General features: G+C 52.6%; 1 protein-coding gene across 4 annotated transcripts in view; it reads right to left on the reverse strand.

The window, feature by feature from the left end:
- Positions 1-19,763, reverse strand: part of LOC116430652 (uncharacterized) — a 201,912-nt gene that overhangs the window by 108,855 nt on the left and 73,294 nt on the right. Inside the window, exon 1 of one of the 4 annotated variants that reach the window (XM_031985107.2) lies at positions 1,647-2,934. The exons of the other annotated variants lie outside the window; for them this stretch is intronic. Within the exon in view, the coding sequence (XP_031840967.1) occupies positions 1,647-1,958 (312 nt within the window). The 5' untranslated portion in view covers positions 1,959-2,934. Of the gene's footprint in view, positions 1-1,646; positions 2,935-19,763 lie in introns of those variants that run through there. 4 annotated transcript variants of the gene reach the window in all.

Raw genomic sequence — 19,763 nt, forward strand, 5'->3', positions numbered from 1 at the left:
TAATCAGGTTGCGGCGCGTACCGCCGCGTGACGTTGAATCTCGCGTAATTAAAATTTGAAATCCATCGAGCAGGAGAGCCAGGTATTTCTGCATTATCCGAGCCGGAAATAATCGATTCTTGCAGCTTAATTTTCAGTGTATCTCTGCGTCCGTCTAGTAGCATTTCGATCCAATTTCGATCTGAAACGGCGAAACTCGTTTTCCCAAGCGCGACTGGTGTTGATGCTTAGGAATATTTATCAATGTAATTGAAATTTGAAATTCATGATAGAGAATGATTTTTATATTCTCCAAACGAGAAATGATTCTTACGAACATCAGAACTTGTTTCCCCCTTCGAAAGTATCGACGATAGCGTAATTAAGAATTCAAATCCATCGTGCGAGAGAAGCAAGAGACTCTCGATTTCCGGAACGAGAAACGATCGGGTATCGTAGCCCAATTTTCAACGCGCCTTAGGCTTGCCTCGCTGAGGAGCCAGGTCGCGCAGGCTTTCGGGCCAATTTCGATCCGAAGAAACGGCGAAACCTGTTTTCCCGATCGCGACCAGTGTCGATGATAGGCCGCGGACGGTTTAGAAAGCACGCCCACCATCCTGTCCCTCCGTGTTTACTACCATTCTCGAACCCGCGGAGTGAACTCCAGGCCTCGAATACCTCAAAGTTACTCTACTAGAACCTGCGATCGTACCGTAATTGGCGCAAGAGACACCTCGCGTACAGCCGATCGTTAATTGGCGAGGGAGCGCGCACATGGAATTGTCGAACCGGGACGAGAAACCGATCGAACAGGATTCGAAATTCCTGCCGGGCTGCGTAAGAATTCCACGATGCAAAAACGGGTATGCTTTATCGCGCGTCGATCGGCCGCTACCCCGTTAAGGGACTGTTGATTTCAAAAGTCAGCGAGGGGAGTCTTCCCCTCGGCACCATCATATTATGTCGGATTACCTCGAATCAACTCGGCAGTCGCAAATCGATTTTCTTCAAATCGATTCCCGGAGAGCTTCCAGAACCGGTCGTGACGTATGTATGCTCCTTTTAGGATTCCAAACGATCCCTTAACCGATTTAATCAAAATTTTTCAAGCCGGGCTTCAGGATCCCGCGGGGGACGCGAACCACCATGAGACCTGCACGATGCATCCATATTCTCTAATCTTCGAACCCGGCGATAACGCCGTTATCGTTATCGCACTCGCGCTTCCGACTTTCCAACCTTTAAATTTTCAAGAACCCCCGGGAGCTGTCTCGCCGCGAACTGCCAGCTTCAAATAAAACGGTTTCTATCCAGTTCCACGAGCTACCGAGCTAGAAGCTATCGCGCCTTACGGCAGCGTCGTTATCGTTATCACATTTTAACTCTTAATGTTCCACTTCTCAAGTTCCAGAACTGGAAAGGTTTTCCGCTAAAGACTCGCTCGGTTTCAAGCGAAACGTATCGCTTTCTATCCAGACCTACGGAATATCAAGCTATCATAGAGACATACGAACTCTCCTCCCCTTTACGCGACATACTTCAATTAGAAGCCAAACAAGCGAAAGCACCGGTTCGAGCGTTTCCGAACCGACAATCCTCAAGAGGGTATCGTTCGGAGGTAACAGAGAACAGCATCGTCCTCGTCGCATCGTCTAGAATCCACTCACCTCTTTCATGCCGTCGAGCCTGCCGAGACTCTTGGTGCCCCGAAGGGGCGGAAACGCGGCGTCGTGCCATCCGGCCGCGTTGCACATCGTCATTTGCTCGGCCTGCACGTTCAGCGCGCGGGCCCTGCTCTTGCTCTTGCGCTTGTCCAGCAGATGCTTCGCCCTGGACTTGCGTACCGGCGCGGCCGGGTCGTCCTCCGGGTCGCTCTGCACCTCCCATCGGGACGGGGACTTGAAGCGGCGTCGCGGGCTCGTCGGCGAGGTCACCGGCGAGGTGAGCCTCTGGACGAGGGTCCCGAACATGGTCATCATTCGAGCCGTGCGCGACCGTGGCTGGACCCTGGAGCGACTCTGGCGAACGCCGCCTTTACTCCAACTTGGACGTCATCTCGTGGTACCCTCGCTGAACGAGACGGGCCCGTGTTCCTCTCATGCCACCCTTTCCTCTACCCTCCTGTCTACGCGGCACTGTCACTCGGCGACGACGAAAACGAAGACGACGACGAAGACGAAGACGAAGACGCTTCACGCGAAATCCACAGGTGGTTCCCCGGTACGGAGCGCAACGGAAGGGGTCGCGCGCTAAGTGGACACTTGCTCGTGATCATGCGACGTTTCGCCGAGCGGTCAGATAGAAACGATTCGAGTACACGATATGCAATACAGACGGATCGATCACTGAATAATCACTAGCGAAAGGGGAGACGAGGCTCTCCGCTAGGATGCGTTATCCTAGCACGCGACGTATCTCGTACCTAGGCCGAGAAATACCGTTCCGTAGTAGCTTCTTATCTCCCTTCCCCTTCGTCGGTCTACGTGTATCTTTCTCTTGCCGAACGGCACGTTTCACCGATCGCGCGGAGAAAAGCGGCGAGGAGAGGGCTACCACCGGGAAGCGACGTGTCAGAGGCCCCGGATCGGCTCGAAACCAGGCGCACAGGTATTTGCCTTCGGGCGTACACCGCTCTCTCGGCGAGCACACGCCGCCAGTGTTTGATCGAGCGGTAGTCTGCGCGCACCGTTTTATTCCGGAGCCGGTCTCCCTTGGTTCCGACGATCGAGCACGTTTTCCTAGCCCGGTAGCTTTTCGTTGGTCCGCGGGAAAGAGGTGTGCGACCGCGGGACGCGAAACGTGTACACAGCTTTGGCTCTCGCTCACGGCTGGGGCCACGGTAAAGAAGACAACAACACTGCTGAGACGAACGTCGGCGACGGGATAACGCGGCGGCGACGCACACGGCGCAAGCACCGATCGCTGGCTACGTGCGGAATCGAACTGGTCGCGCGGAGACTGCGTCCGCCGACCGGTTGGCCTCGCTCCTACGAAAATGCCCGAGTATGGGCGATTCCGCACGAGCCCGATCGGAGTTTGACGATCTCCGACGGGCACACGCGAGCACACGAGTCCGCCGGTTACCATGGCGATCGGGACTTATTCCTGTTTGGGCCTTACACGCCGTTCGTCCCTCTCCGGGGAAACCGGGCTGGGTCCGAGCGCGATACACTTTCTGCGCGCGATCTTCTTTTTCGTCGGATTCCTTCCTTTTTTTTCTCTCCACCGGCGCTCCTTTTATTTCCTGTTGCGCGCAACTGTTCGCGTTTAGCCGACTTTCTAAACTGTTGATCCGTTGGCTCGGCCGTCACCCCGTGCACCGCTGATACCGCCTCGCGAGGTTAAAGAGAGCAACGGGACGGAATGGTAATCCGGAGCGATTTATCGCCGATTCGACATAAAAGTGACGTAATCCACAGCTGTTCGTCCCGCGAGAACCGTAATTCGAGGGATGTCGTTTTAATGGCCGTTTAATATCGGCCGTGATCACGTCGAGCGCGAATTAAACTCTGTTTTCCGAGCCGCGATACGCGTTGATCGTTGACTCCGACGACCGAGCCGCGACTCAGAGAGGATTTTATTGGAAGCTTGATAGCGCGGTGTTTCGGCTCGCTTTGACCCAGTTTTCTGAAGCCTCGGCGTGTAAGTCAGTCGACTTGAGTGACCGACTTGAGTCGCTAATCGTATCGGAATATCGACGCACCTTGTACGAACGGTTCCGATAAGGCGCTCGCGGACATCGGCCAATCGCGAGTCGGTGAAACGTCGGATGATGACCGGCGTGCCTAAGTGCGAATCCTGTCGCTTTAGAAATTATGGCATCGCTTTGGAAAGTACGGGACTGCTACGGGATCGACGGTCAACGGCTGCGGCAAAAAACTACGATTCACTTCGAGAACTAGTTTCTATTTATATCGGGCGCGTCGAAGTCGTTATCCGCGTAAATAGTCGTGAACGTCAGAGACACCGATTTTCCCGGATTTTCAGTGACGCGGAGCGCGGAGGGGGGAACGGCTGCAGCGCTGGATGCACCGCAGGGTGCATCGTACTCTATTTGCAGCCGCGGCGGGAACGTGTCCCGCCGTAACGGTCTCGGCCACGATAAAAGCGATTGATAATGCCTGACCCCGGAATGAATTCCTGTTTCTAGGCGTCAACCGGCTAATTAATGGCACGATGACTGGTTCTCGGTTGCTTCTCGGTGATATTCTCGCATGTCGGACACGATAAATGGGGAGTAGTCGTGCGGAACACCGCGAGAAGGTGCCGGGGTTGTCGAGGAACGCCGCAGTTCCGCGAATCTCGGCCCCCGGAGACGCGACAGCCGTTCGCCGCGGAGGGAGCGAGAGGACTAGAGGATGCGCCTGGCGGGTTTAATCGGAAACGGTGGCTCAATCGCACTTAATCATTCAATTTTTCAGCCCTCATTCAATCTCCTCTTTCAACTCTCTCGAATTCACCTCACGCGTTACCATAATTCGCAGCTGCTGCGATCCTTCAACGTGTCTATCGCCTCTCAACCCTCTCCCGCGATTTTTCCGGATTCCAGCCAGATGGCTGTCGTGAATTATAGACACCGGCACAAACGGCGATTAAATCATAAAGAAGAAAATTGAGGCGCTGAGAACTGTACCCTGCGCGACACTGCACGCAGACGTCCTCCTCGAAGAATTAAACCTCTCAACCGATGGACGATTTTCGACGAGTTCCCAGTTGTTCCGCGTTTTCCTCGCAATCAAGCTAATCGTCGCTGCGTCGGTTCCTCCTTCCTCGTTCTCGCGGACATCGAACCAACGAGGAATTCAACGAAGATAACGGCGTTACTTATTAAGGAACGACATCGTTACATCGAGGAACTCGTCGAAACTTCAATTATTCCGACAGCTGCGTAACAGTGAATGAGACAGGGAGAACTCGATTAACCGCGGCGTGCTACCATGCCGGTGAATACCGGCGTAATACGCTCGAGTCAGCCGATACCCAGCCTGGACCATGTCGGACGATCCATTCTACGCGACCTCTTCGCGTTTTCGCGGAGGGTCGCGACCCCTCGTGAGAATCTGAATTACGCGCGTACACGAGGATCGCGATTCGCCCCGTAACGAGCGACCGATCCGCGATACCGCGGCAACGCGGAGAAAGAGCACGCGTTGGACGCTCTTCTCCTCCTTTTCTTCTTCTTCCCATTCTTCCTACACCCCCTCCTCCTCACGGTGTTCCCCTCGCGCATCTTTCATCTTCATCGTGCCGTATCGCGGGAGCCTGTTTGTCCTACAACGCGATTCAGATACGAGATACCGCGATGGAAATTCATAATTGTACGGTGCTCGTGCACGCCGCGCGCTTCTGTCGTGACGCGAAACGCTCGGCCGTGCGCGTGTGATCATCTCTTGAGGCATCTTCGAGCGCCGCGGCCGATTTGTCAGCGTAAAAATGCGAAATTTGGTAGAATCAACCGCGAAAGTTAAGCTGGAAATAACATCCGAGCGTCGCGGCGTGCCGGTATCGCTCGCGATCGATTCAATCCTGCAGGAACATGAAAGCTGTTGAATGGGAGCGTGAAAGTGGAACTAAACATTTCATACGAGCGACCGATTTGAATTTGGTAGAATAAAGCGTGAAAGTGAACGTTTCTCATTGCTTGTTAAGGTATTAAAGGTGTCTTACAACGATATTTTAGTGGACGATACAATTCATTTGAACTACGGTGTTAGGAAAAATGTTGAAACTACGTTACAACTGTGAATACTTTATGAATTTCCTTATTGACTGGTAATTTGTCCGCGCGGATGGCGTTTTAATCGCGAGTCACCGCAGACCTAGCAGGTAGAGGAAGCAGAAATTTCGTCAGAGCGTCGCAACACGCTTCGCCCGTGTCCTAGACTCGCTCTCGCGCCGCCAGGTTGGATTTCAAAGGCCGCGACAGGTGCGGAGACGAAATAAATTCCGCTTATCGCGGAATCGCGATGCTCGGCAGTCTCCTGCAGTATTTTTCTCGCGCGTCTCGCTTCTTTTTCTCGCTTCTGTGGTCTCCGATTCGCAGTTGCGATTACGCGCGCTTCTCTCGCGGGAGAGTCTCCGCTCGGTCGAGCCGCGGACCAGTCGCCTGTTTACGCGACATTCTTTCCTTCCCTGCTCCAGATTCGCGGCGAGAACAGTCCTCGCCTCGGTGGACCCGCTCGCGCGATCGTCGAGCGATAAATCCGAGTTATCTCGCGGCTCGTCCGTTCCCCGGAGGAACTTTCTTCCAACATTCTTCTGAATTCCGAACGTCGCGCAATAATTCGTCAAATTCCACGTGAAAATCAGAGAACTGTCGACGGAAGGATAAACTCACCGCTGAATCCTAAATGAAGTCCGAATTTTCCACAGAAATCACCAGATCTCCCCACTGTGCGCAATTTCGGAACGAGGAAAGTGTTAACGACACTTCCGCTCGGATACGCGGAGGCTGGACCGACAGAGGGTACACTCGAAGGTTCCGTAATCGCAACTTTCGCCGCGATATTTACATAAACGCCGGCCGTTGCACGAAGAAAGGCCGCTATCGGAAGTGTCCGGGGCGGGAAATCTAGCGTGACCGAATCGAACGCGAGCCAAGCCTTTGTATCGGCTGGTCGATCGATACGCGGATTCATTTCCGGCCGATTCCAGGCTGCGCCGGTGGGAAAGTGATTTGTCCAGGCGAAGTGGGCCGCGCGGATTTCGCTGCCGCGCGCGCGAAACTCGCAGAGAGCGCGTACCGAGCGCACCGGAGGATGGAGGATAGGCTCTCGAGGCGGGAAGCGTTGCGTGCCGATTATACTGTCGGGCAGCGCGAGAAATATTATCCTTTGATCTCGGCGGAGCGTGCGCGCAACGCGCCGGTTTCAGTCCGGCGAGGAATTAACGACCGAGGGTCGCGGTTTCCGCACGACTCCGAAGATTACCGGTCTCTGGCTAGGAAGAGGCGAGCGCGCGGCTGTCGGAAGCGAGACGGTACCGAGGAAACAGATGTCCTTCCACCGACATTGAACCTTGAAGTGATAGTCCACGTTATCATTGTTCCTTGGCGCGTGGTGCTGATAACGTTCGGCAAGGATTTTGCGTTTCCGCGGAACCGCCGAGGCCGTACGGGCGTTTAATCGCGAGCGGAACGCGTTCGAGGTCGAGTCATTCGTTCATTCGCCCGTTCAGATTGAATAGGAGACAAGGTTAGCACCGGTTTCACTCTGATTGCCTCTAACTATGGAACGAATATCACGGTTAATAGATTTGACACTTCCATGGCATAAAAGCTGTATAGTATCGTCAACGAGACGAGTCTAACTGAGTTAGCTACCGTAAAGACTCGCAACAACAGCCTTCAACCGATGAATACAGCCACAGGAATGACGAAACCTTGGCCAAACTTTCCTACTAGCCACGTATCGTTCCCGAAATCCTGGCATAACTATGAACCACTATCATTTCCCGTGTTTCGCAACGAACAAGGCCCAGCCCGCGCTTCCATAGGGGGAAACGATGATAATTAACGGTCGTCCGAGATAAGCGGTACAAGTATGCCAATAATTCTGTCCGGTCAGCTAGGCTCTATCGCGGCGGGCAGCCGAGGGGCGGGGAAGAAAGCGGCGAAAGAGACTGCTGGAGAACAGAGAACGGTTAGAAGCCGAGATAAGATAGAAGCGTTAGGTAGGCGAGGCCCGCGGAAAAATCGCCTGACACAAGAAACGTAGATACTCGAAATAGTCGGCAGACAGAACGGTGATTTACGGCGTTTCACCGCGCGTGCGGCCGCGACCGCGCTCAACTCCGGGTCGTCCTGTTCAACAAGCTATGCGATCGGGAGTTAAGGCCGCGAACGAGATCGTTTCTTCGTGAAAGTCGCGCGAGCCGGCGCGGGTCCCGCCAGGAAACGCTCCGCTCGGTTCCGTTGCCGCAGCCGTTCGCCTGATCGGGCCCCGATAACGATCCGCGCCCGAGCGGTCTAATAACTCGCGATCCACCGACGTGGCCGCGGCGCACAGTGGTCGATTAATCTAACAAGTGGAACAAAAATTGATACTACTTGAAAACTTATTTTTTTTCCTTGTAGATCATGAAAGCGTTGTCTCTTATTTCATTTGCTGCAACGGTCGGTATGAGGTAAACAATTGGGACATGATCTTTGAAGAACTCTTTAACAACGTATATCTTCTAAATTTTTACTTATTTTCACGTGAAGAGAATTGATAATATGGTTCAAATATTAGTAAATATATTTGTAAAGACAAATTTCAACAAAAATTAGCGTTCTGATTGTTAGCTAAACGATTATCGGTTGTATGTATTCGTTAGACTATAATAAATCAAGTTATATAAAAATGTCGAATTTTTCAAACAATTCTTCTCCCTATTTCCGTCCCATTTTTGTCCGAGAAAATTGACCACTGTGCAGCGCGGCGCGGCCGTGGCCATCGCGGCCACGCACGCGTAAACGGGTTAATGGAGAGGTCAATGATGGCGAGGTATTAATAAATGACTCGACAATGGGCGTGGAATTCGCCGGCTCCGGTGAAGCTCGATAAACCGATTCGTGGAACGAGGCGCGATTGCCTCTCGTTTAGCTCCGCGAGCGGTGCGCGCCGCGAATTCCTAGGAGATTGCGTTCTTTCGCGCCCCGTGCACCGCTGATCGATCTTTATCGCGACATTTCTGTGGGAAACACCCGGCTGTGTCGGAAAAGGCTTGTTCGAATTCAGCGCGACTTCCTTCTTCACGAAACTATCCCGAATATTTGATTAATCTCTTATCTTCCTCGGACACTGCTAGAATTTTGCACGCGCGGTGTTCGATTAATCGACTATCACGACGTTGAATAGACGCCGAGCGACTTTGCAACGCCCGTGAACCGGAGCGCGAAGGCAATTACACTCGCGAGCGAAAAATCGATCGAGAAAAAGCAGAGCGATCCCGTCGGTCCGGAATCCCGATCCGCCGATGAAGAAAGGACGCCTCCCTTATCCAAACGCAGCGGCGCGTGAACGCGTCGGCTCGTCCCGGGAACCGTAAGAATCCTCCCGTTATTATTCTCCAGTGCGCGCGGCAAAAATCCATTTAGCCGCCTAAACACTGTTAATTAATATCCCGTAATGACGGGCTCGCCGGGCTCCTTCGCTGGGAATTAGTTCCGGCCCGGAGGAGTTGAACGTCGCCGCCGATAGCCGCGCCGCGGGAGCGGCCGGGTCTCGTAAATTACAGGATAATGAAAGTCTCGCGTGTCGCGCGCGAGAAGCCTCGGCTGTTGCCGGGCTTAGCGGAGCGTCAAATTAAGCAAGTCCGAGGCGGCGCGGCGCGAGTTGTCCGTTGCGAGCCGGTGTCTTCCGGGCCCGGCCACGCCAAGCCTGTTTTCCTCGAAAGGCGAGCGGAGCGCTTGACCTCGCCAAAGCGTTTCCGCGTGGCGGAACTCGTGCACCTTACCCGCTCACGATTCCCTTTTTCAACTTCCACCGCGTCGCGGACCGCGCCCTACCCCGTGTTCTCTCCCTGCACGCTTGCTCCCTCCTCGCGCACGGTGTCCTCCACCACCACAACCACCTCCTACTCCTCCTTCTTATTTCTTCCGAGAGCGTTCGCGATTTTTCAGCCGGGCAACTCGTAAATATCCGCCGGGACTTTTACAACGGCGCACCGCGCAGCGTTATTTATGTAATTGTAGGAAGGATTAACACGGCTGTCGCAATAAATACAATCACCGGGGCGCGCGCAACAGTTCCACCTAGACGCCACGATGATAATATCTTAATTTATGCCTCGCAGCCCGCCCCATTATCTCATTGACGGCTCTTCCTTCCTTCTCGTCGCGGGCAGACCGGCCGCTGTTCTCTTCGCCGCGGACATCGCGCATACTCCTTCCGCGAGATTCATTGACGAGAGGACCTTGGGGACCTCCTACGTCCATGGGAAGGTCGTCGAGCGGACGCTGATTAAATTGGAATCCGGCGATGGCCCCTGTGTTCAGCACTTGCGATTTCTAAGCTTCCAACTTCTAGCTCTCAATTCTTCCAATGTCTAAGCTCTCAATTCTAGCTTCCAATGCCTAAGCATTCAATTGTAGCTTCCGATTTCATCCTCGACTTCCAAACACTAGATCTTCCCCGTAAAGAAAGATAAACCCTTTCCCAAACTAAACAATACACCTTCTGTTCCGAACATTTTACAACACCTTCAGACCACCCAGATCCAAATCTACGCTTTGTCGTTCAGTACCGACAAAACCGGCTAAATGTACCGAAGAGAACGCTTCCAAGACGGAGGAAGAAATCGTAAAGACAGTTTCAAGGGACAATCAGCACGCGTGTCCCGAGATTTTCCGCACGATCACTGAGCGAGCGAGTATTCACGGCTCCGACAATGCTTCCAGCGGGCTCCTCCGTCAGTTCTTTTGGCTTCAGAGGCGCACCGAGGTCGCGCCACTTAACGGTCCGCGGCATATTGCATCGGCCGTTTCGTGTGTATACGCAGAGATTCGAATGGGCATTAAAGCCGGGCGCGCGAGGCATCCGCATGCCACCGGGAGACAGAGAGGCCGGGGCCGAACCCGACGGCGCTGGAAAAAGAGAGAGTGCGTGCGACAATGGGGCATAACGCTCGCGGATAACGAGCGCGAGTTATGTCCCGTCATAATTTGCAATTTAGATTTCATTATCGCCCGGTGCCCGATCCGATCCTCGGCTACCGCGGAGCCTGCTCTCGCTCTCGTTCCTCTTGTCGCCGCGCACGTCAACGCCGGAAGGCGTCGAAACGAGATAATTTCCTTGGACGACCATCCACTTCTGACGACTCGTTTCGGAAAAGACTCCGCTCCGCTTGAGGAAACGTTCGAGCGACAGATCTATGATTCAATGCTGCAACTACCGAGCAACCGGGACGACTTATTTAGAATTTCTTGAACAACTGGAGCTAGCAATCGCTTCAACTGACTTCTTCATTTTTCCACGCAGACGCTATAAGATTCATTAGAGTTTTAAATGACTTCTACAACAGTTTTAGTATTATTAAATCAAGTTCTTTAATAGTTTCTCAAAGAAGAACATGGTAGTTCCTTAATAATTGTAAATAGCGAAATCGGGCGATTTCGTCTGTACGAATACGTAAACTTATCCCACGATTCACCGCAAAAGCGTGTTCGTCGTCTCAATAACAGTAAAACAGAATCCTCCGAGTACATTATTCCCGTGCGTCCGGCAGTCTCAGCGTTAAAGTGATTGAAAAGTCATTTCCTCGCAAGAGAAGGAGCCGGGACGTCGAAGAAGAAAAAGAACCTATCCTTCGAACGGGTTACAGCGAAGCTAATCAAGAATGTAGCCAAAGCAATCGAGCGCGGACACTTTGAATTACGGCGGGCCGCCGATGGAAACCGGAAGGAGCCGCGCAGCCTCGAAGCGACTTGGTTGGATCGCGAAGAATCGGCCGGGAGTAGGAACAACGCCGTCGCGGACGTCGGCCGGCGAGGGATCGTTTCCGACGCATTCGGCCGATACCCGTGGATCGAGAAATCCGAAGGATGCGCCCGGCCTGTCCCGCAAAAGTGTGCTAACGACGCGCGAACCGCCCTCGTGCGAGCGTTTCCGCATTGCCCGCGAGCCGTTCGAACGCGGAAAAACTCTCGGTCGGAACACGGCCGCGGACCAGCTCGCCGGAGTAATGATCCTGGTTAACGGTACCGCAAATTGGTGTAGTAAAGGGTCCGTAAAGTCCTTTATGGAAATGTCCATTGCAATATTGTTGCCGCGGTGCCGCACCTGGCGCGCTGAAAATTGACGCGGTTCATTCGTTTCGGTCATTAGAGCTCGTCAGTTTCGCGAGTGGCCGTCGCGTTCCATAGGACGATGACGGAAGCCTCTCGCCTCGATCCTGGATGAGTTTCGATGCGTCGCGGCTTCCCGTCATGCTTCGCAGGATCCCCATCGGTTTTTCTTTTATAAAGGAAACTCGGGGAAACGTGATTTATCGTCTAGCCGGTGAGCCGTTCCATGGAGGAAAGATGGGATTTCTAAACTTTCGTGCAGCCGGTGCGTGGGATTTCGGAGAACAGAAGCCGATCGAGAGAGCAGTTCGGGCATGAGAAGAATTGAGGAGGCGGCCGGGATGGTATCCGGACGCGTCTCCTAATTCGGACCGAAGATCGAGGGACATCTTTCGCGGCGCATCAGTGCAACGTCCTGCAGAAGATTCCTGCTGCCGGTACCTTACGCCAGGTTCCTTTGGACTGACTCACGTACCGGTCGCCCGAGCCCTCTCCTCCTTGCCCGCCGCCGCGCGTTCCCACTTTGTTCCACGAACACGCGGAGAACTCGCTTTTCGGAAGCAAAAACGAACGTGGGCGAACCTTTCGAAGGACATTCTCACAGATTCAGTTCTTCCATCGGGGATCGCTGAGATCCACATTTCTCTCCTTCTCTTTCTAACCCGTTTCGCCTCCTTCTGTTCGTTCCCCTTGTCTCTATCTTCCTCTCGCCCTCTCCTTATTCTCCTTACTGGCTATTCAGTCTCGCTGCCTCGACGTTCCTTCCCTCGCGTATTCGATGTTCACGCCGTGGATCCACTCCACGTGCGCGGCGGCTATTAGAATAGCTGCGATCCAGCCAGATGTTGCATTGATCAAACGTCAAACTCTGATTAGGGGAAAACGGATCTTTCCACCATCGATCAACAATCGAATGTTTCTCTCGTTCAAAGCCGGATTGCAGTATAGACCAAGGAATCTATGGAACGCTCTCCCAAAAGCGCTGCAATTCGCACTTCAACGAAGTATTTCGCTTCAACACGCGAAACAGCTTGAACTTTCAACGTCTGCAGCGCAGATCGTCAACGCTAAATTACCGCCACTCGGTCAGATTCACGCGGAAACAAAGAAACAAAGAATAACGCGGCGTAATCGAGGTTCGCGGAAGCCGGCGTGAAACAAAGAAATTGTCGCCACGTAACGCGGCGTCCGGGCATTACCATTACCCGCCGCGCCGTTACGGGAATAGCCTGGCGTCGCGGAAATCTGTTTTCCCTAAAGCGGCCGGGAATGACGTAGCGGCAGATCGGCGATCTCGATAGGGCCCGGCCCGATATCGCGGTCGTAGCGAGAATTCAATCCGTGTTACGGCCGTGCGCCGCTGAGAGTGGTAGTTACGGGCACGGAAACACGATTCGCTCGCGAATAATCGCGTTGCCTGATGCGAGCCGCTGCCCGTACACGCCGAGACGTATGATTTGAAAGTACGCAGCGGGACGAGATCGTGGAAAGGCGTGCGCAAAAATCATCGATCGCTCTTCTTGCCGGTGATACTCGCTAGGATTCTACGTGTACGTTATTAGAGCGCGGATTTTTACGCGTCCGCAATCTTCGCGAGCGATTGCGTCAAGCGCATTTGCATGAGGATCAGTTTCGATCGAATGATTTCACGAGGAAAATTGAAAGACGTGTAAACAGCCGATGCGAATAACAGACCTCCGACACGGTGACGGCCGTTTTCGCCTGAGCAAATGTTTACCCGGCTCAACAGGCGAAGCGAGGTTGCACGGTTTCCGAGAAACCAGCCGCGCAGATTTCGCGTGTACTTTATCGCTCGTTTCTCCGAATACCAGTTACGCGGCGAGCGGAGACAGGTGAGCGCGCGCAGGTGAGCGTTTTAGGTGACACTTTCGTGCGAAGGTCAGCTAGGCGACCTTACCGAGGTCGCGCGTGGAGAATTCGGTATGCGACTCGTCCCGCAAGATACTTCGCGGGGCGTGTTGCATCTCTTCCACGCGCGCGTGTGGAGGATTCCCGATCCTGACGCGTGCGTTGTACGAAACGCGTTCCTAGCTAATTGATCGAGGTTAACGACTTGGCCTGTGGGGCTGGGGAATAGTAAATCTACAAGTTACGCGTAGAAGATGCGGTGGAAAAATCTGGAGACTAACAACTCGGAATTTTAAATTGGAAGTATTCAAAGCTTGAATCAACTAAAGTTCAAACTTCCTAAAGTTTAAACTATCTAAAGATTTATTTATCGAAGATTCAAGCTATCCAAGCTTGAAGCTCTCCGAAGCTCGAACTATCCAAAGATCAAAACCTCCAAAGCTTAAACCATCAAAAACCATAAACTACCTAATAAAACTCCAGACACAGCGTTGAAGCTGGTCATGCAAGAGTACTACCAAGTTCATCATCGTTCCGTAATATGCACTCGAAACATTCTCCCAAGATCAACTCGCGATAATCCTGCCTTCCAACCGTCAGCTATCTGAAATCCACGGATTTTCTCGACCCGAGTGTCTCGGCAACCGCGCTCGCGGCCCACTTTCAGCGACCTTAAACCAACTAAAAGCCCGTTTAAAGGCTGCACGAATTTTTCTGACCCACTGCGCGCTGTCTCATAGTAGCGAGCGAGCGGTCGTGCTCGCGTCGAGCCGCAGCTCGACCGGCCACCTTGGCCGTCGGCTAGCTTTCCATCGGTGAAAGCTCTCTCGGCTCCGTGAAACGCTGAACGACGAACGAACCGCCGCGCCGCGCGCAACGTATACACACCCGTCCCGGCAAGAATCGCGGGACCGGTTCGAGACCTTCCTCTCCTGTACGCGCGCCTGACGTTCGGACGTCACGATGAAAAATTAGCGGAAGTTCGCGCAGGCATCGGTCGCCCGTCGATCCGGCGATTCCCGCTCGTTTATTTCCGCCGGCGAACAGCCGCGGGACGTTAGACACGGACGAATCCGACGTGTCCACGCTTCCTTTTCCAACGGGCTCCTCTCGTCCGTACCCTTTCCCCGCTGCTTTTTGCCCCGTCCCTCCCTCCTTTCGTTTCCCGAACGTAATTTATGCGCGGTATTAAATTTATACGCAATCTGAATTGCAAAGCGCGCAACAAGTGACTCGTGCCGCGACGCGCCGCGCGCCGCGATGTCCTGGAAAAGTCGTAAACCAAGGGGAAGGCTCATTTTACAACGCACCCGTACGCGTCCCGGCCGTATCCCCGATCGTCGATAGGAGAAACTCGAGGGAAATCTCATTAAGCGGAATGTCCGCGAACGATAACGTCGTCGTTAATAGCTCATCGACGATAATTAACGGCCCGGATCGGCGGCCGAGCTCTTTTTCCTGCGTCGGAACAATGGCTGCGCGTCGCTTTCCCGTTGCCGTTTGCTCGCCATCGATGCTCCGCGTGGAAAGACTTTCACGCTCGTCGCGATTTCGACGCGACGACACGACGAGATCAGCGAGACGATGCGCGAAAGGGGGGAGTTGTTGCTTCGAGCCCTTCGCGACGCTTTGTCGTGCAACCTGAGGCTGTTGTGAACGTGATACCATGGCTGTTAGACTTTGCCAGGACAACGAAACGTTAACGAGGACCGTATTTCTTCGCCCTGTCGACTCGTTTACATCGTGTACTCGATCCACTGATCTGCTCGCGGTGTTCCACGATGTTTATAGGCGGATAGAATCATTTCTCTATTTCTGGGAAGCTGTGCGAGCAGGATCGAACGGAAAGCGAACTTTCACGAAATACTTTGGTGGAAGTATTAGGAAACTTGGCGAGCGATATATAACAGTGCTGATAAGAGACCACAGCATTTGATTCCGTTCCTACATCCTGGCACGAAAGTTTGAATAATACGAAGAACGCAAACTGAAATTCGTCAGAAAGTTCATGTAACCTACTATGGAAGTGACAACTGAAATAAAAACGAAGCAACGAGAATGCATCTCAAGGTTGGTTTCAAAATACGTCGTAGGTAATGAAGTTTGATACCACCCAGTAGAAATCGAGTTCGCTGTTCGTGCATCACGGCACGCGTGAGCAAGCGAGCACGTGTGCAGCCGCGTAATCGTGTTGCATACATGCGTGCGTGAGATTTCCGACATTTTTAATAACCATGCGCGCTATCCATCGACAGCATCCGAAAGAATCGCGGTAACGGAGTCGGTTCGGTACCGCTAGGAACAGTCGATGCCGATCTGGGAAACCCGCGACGCGGTCACGGGGAAATCATGATCCAAGAGCGGCGCGCGTGCGCGAGCGGCCACGCGTTCGCCATTATGAATCAAAGACAAATAACCTTCCCCACCCTTCAACCTCCTCGTCGGCGACTAAAACTGCGAGGCGATACCGTAACGACTTCCTGGTTGCCACGCTAGACCGCTACTAATTTCTCATTTGTTCTCCATTACGGTAATATGTGGGTACTCCAGGGTCAACGAGACACCGAGGCAATACGCCCGAGAGATCTCGCAGCGGCCGACGCGACGACGGTCGCTGAATCTTTCGCGGGTTTCATTAAAACGAGAAGTTGCCTCGTTTCGCTTTGTTTCGCGGAGTTTCGTATCCTCACGTTGAACCGCTCGGATTAATGAACTGGTTTCTGAGGACGCGTGTTCACGCACGACCTCGGGTAAATAGGTCGCGGAGAGCGCGGTATAGATACCTACGTGATTGGCGGAGAAACTTGACTAGAAAAACTGGCGTCTCGCATTGGCGAGAGAGCAATAGCTTCGCCGGTTTTTCATCCAGTTGGTTTCTCTATTTGATTGAATCGAACACCTGCGGTTCTAGATTTAGCCGCGTGCAACTTCAACTTCTTCGAGAATATGAACGTTCGGTCGGCAGCAATTGCGCAGGGTTTAGGAGCTGCGCGTAGGTTTGATCAATTTGCAATAGAAGCTTTTGTGACGTGGTTATTTAATACTAGTACTACCAGGCAATCGAATCGCCTAGTAGTCAGTAAAAAGTTCCCGAGAACAACCTGTGTACCTTATACAAATTGTGAAAGTACACCGATAGGTAACTGTTTTAATGTCAGATACGACGAAAACCTAAATATTTCGCAGTTCCACTACTATAAACCGAGTAATGTGATACAACAAATATATGTTCCTATTTATAAAACTCAAGGCGACCTCGATTTTGCCATGGAACAAACTGTTTTCGACATTTTTTTACTGGTACCTATAGCACAGTCCATACCCAGTAGCTCTTGTCTTAAACTTTCTTCTGTCAGATGGCTGGAAACGAGTGAAAAATCGTGCGTCGCGTTAAAGGTAACACCGTGTATATACGACAATTTATAATATAGAAAGCTTTGACGTATCGCTACGTGATCCATGAAAATGTTCGATAAGAGTTCGTCGTATCACTAGCCGTAATGTACTCATTGCTAATGGATTAATATCTGCACGTGACATCGAAGCGTCGAACAACCAGATAAGAGCGGGCGGACACGTTCGAAAGACGCTCGGTATCGATCGCGATTCAGTCCCGGCGATTTCCTCTCGCCGTCGTTTCGATCGGGCGAACCCGACGTCGGCTTTTGTAGGACACGCATTGGGTGGTCAAGCGCGAAGCGTGCACGACCGATCGAAAAAGCCGGCGAGATTTCACTGGGAACGACGACGCTCTCTCTTTCTCTCTCTCTATCTCTCCCCTTCCGCGTGTGCACCTCGAGGCCTGTCCTCGATGCCCATCTACCGCACAATTTCGTTGTTCCCGCTGTTATTACATTAATAACAATCCGGTCGGACGAATAATTGGATCGGCGAAAAAACGAGTCGTTCATCCCGTGGCTCGTCCTCTCTGTTTTCCCTTTTACTCGTCGCGAGGCCTCTTCCCCGCGAATCCGACGACGCTCAAATTACAGTGCTCCGTTCCCGCCTCGCCTCCTTCCGTCTCGTTTAATTCGACTCCTCGCCAGCTGCTCCGAATTTCCGACTTTCGATCATCGAGAAAGTAATCGCGTGCCGTGCAATCGCTGCACCGCGACGCTCGGCCCTCGGATTCCATCTTTCGACGCGGACACGATGATTAACCCTTTAACCACGACATCGGCTGACGGTTTGGTATCGTTCCCAGGAATCGAAATACTCTTAGTATTATTTAATTCTCAGTTTTTTCCTGTTTTCTAGAGTGAAAGATGGTCTCATGGAGAACGAACAGAAATAGAATTTTAAAGTACTGCGAAACAAACCGTGCGCAATGGTTACACTCGAAGCAAGTTACAAAGAAGATGAACGCGTAACGATCAGAACAGCGGAATACTCAAGAACATCGACCTCCCAAGAATCACAGAGCGATCCTCTTGCGAGAGGGAAGAAACGATGAAAGCGTCGCGTGTTACGAAACCTTCGAAGAAACGTAACCGAGAGACGCGAATCGCGGAACAGCGATAATGGCCTCGAGACGTCTCCGAAATTTCTGCGCCGCGCACTTCCGGCGCCTGGTTTCTCGGTAACGAACGGACGTGGAGAAAGAAACGGGAAATGGAGAGCCCGAGCGTGGTCGTCCCTCGCAGAATGCGTTTTCGTAAGGGGGAAAGGAGAAAGAGGAGAAAAAGAGTGGAAAAAGGAGAAGAAAAAAGAAGTTTTGAGGCTGACATGCTCAACTGAATAAACACACGACGGTTCCGTGGCTTCCGCGAGGCTCTATACGACTATATTTACGTGGCCACGCGCGCAGCGTTTATAGCAGTCGCGTCGTGAGAACGATTACGCGAGGCGGCTCGTAAACGGCGCGCCGTTGAAACGATCGTCGCGCAGCGGTCGCCCTCCGCGGATCCAGGAAATTGGATCGAGCGTGAAATGCGTCCTTATACGCGGCGTCCCGGGTGTCGACCGCCTCCTCCTGCTCCTACAGCTCGTCCCGCGTGCGTGTCCAGGCCGGGCCCGCGGGAGTTTAACAGATTCCCGGTTATCGCGGCGTCTACCTTCTAAGGTACGCTGCCGAGTTCGCTCGGGGAGATATATGCCCGGCCCGGACAGCCCGACAAAGAGAAAACGCGTCTGTTGCAGCTCGCCGAGCCGCGGATCGATAAATAAATTCCGGGCGAAATTTTATTGCCGCTCCTCCCGCGTGTGCTCGTTCACGGCGCAACTCGGAATCCCGGACGAGCGATTTGTCCGCGGCCAACAGCGCGGCGCGGCGCGCTGCGCCGCTCTCGCGCCGTTCAATGAAGCTATAAAAATCATTGAATCGATTATTTGTCTTCGTAAATCGTGCCGGGGCCGTTCACGGCGACCGGAAACTGGATTCCATCCAGGGAAAACGCGTCGCGTCGGCTTCATTCCGCGGATTCTGCTTCTATCTCTCGCCTACTTTTGAATTTCGGGTTGAAGTGACACGCTCGCGATTTCCTATCTGTTCCAGTCGAATTGAGAAGTATCGGATTGAATTTGCTATTTATTGCATAGTTATTAACAGATTGTCGTCCTGTATTAGGAAAGAATGGGATTGTAACGTGAATCAATTGAAAAGTGGAGAATAAAGGAGGTGTAGAAAAATGAAAATGGCGGTATATAATCAATATATACTAAAGTGTGGCGTAGAAAGGGAGACGGAGAACTTACGGGAAAACAAGTTTTCTTTCATATCGTGTATCTCTAAAGAATCTCCATACATTTTATCTATATCCTACTAAATTGAAAACTTTCTCCAGGTAATTACTCAAGCACTCATCGTTGGATTATCGAACGATTAGTCGCTCCTCGAAGGAGTAATCCACAATTATGTTAGATCCCGAGGATTGCGCTATCGACTAATCTCTCTTAATCCCGTCGTTAACGTTCCTTTGACGAACGCCTCGAGTCCGTTGGAAAGTATCGCTCGAGAGACGAACGGTATTTTTTCGGTCGCCTCTCGTCTGTGTCGGCGGTAACGTGTCTGCGGGGTGCATTATATAAGGAGACACCGTATGTTGTCCGCCGACTTCCAGCCGTCCCAGCGAGATAATACGGCCGGCCGTTTACCGGCGATCATTCGGTGCAGCGATTATTCGAAGGTGAGACCCTCCGTGTTGCGCGA

Source organism: Nomia melanderi, chromosome 11 (genome assembly GCF_051020985.1).
Source record: "Nomia melanderi isolate GNS246 chromosome 11, iyNomMela1, whole genome shotgun sequence".
NCBI lineage: Eukaryota > Metazoa > Arthropoda > Insecta > Hymenoptera > Halictidae > Nomia > Nomia melanderi.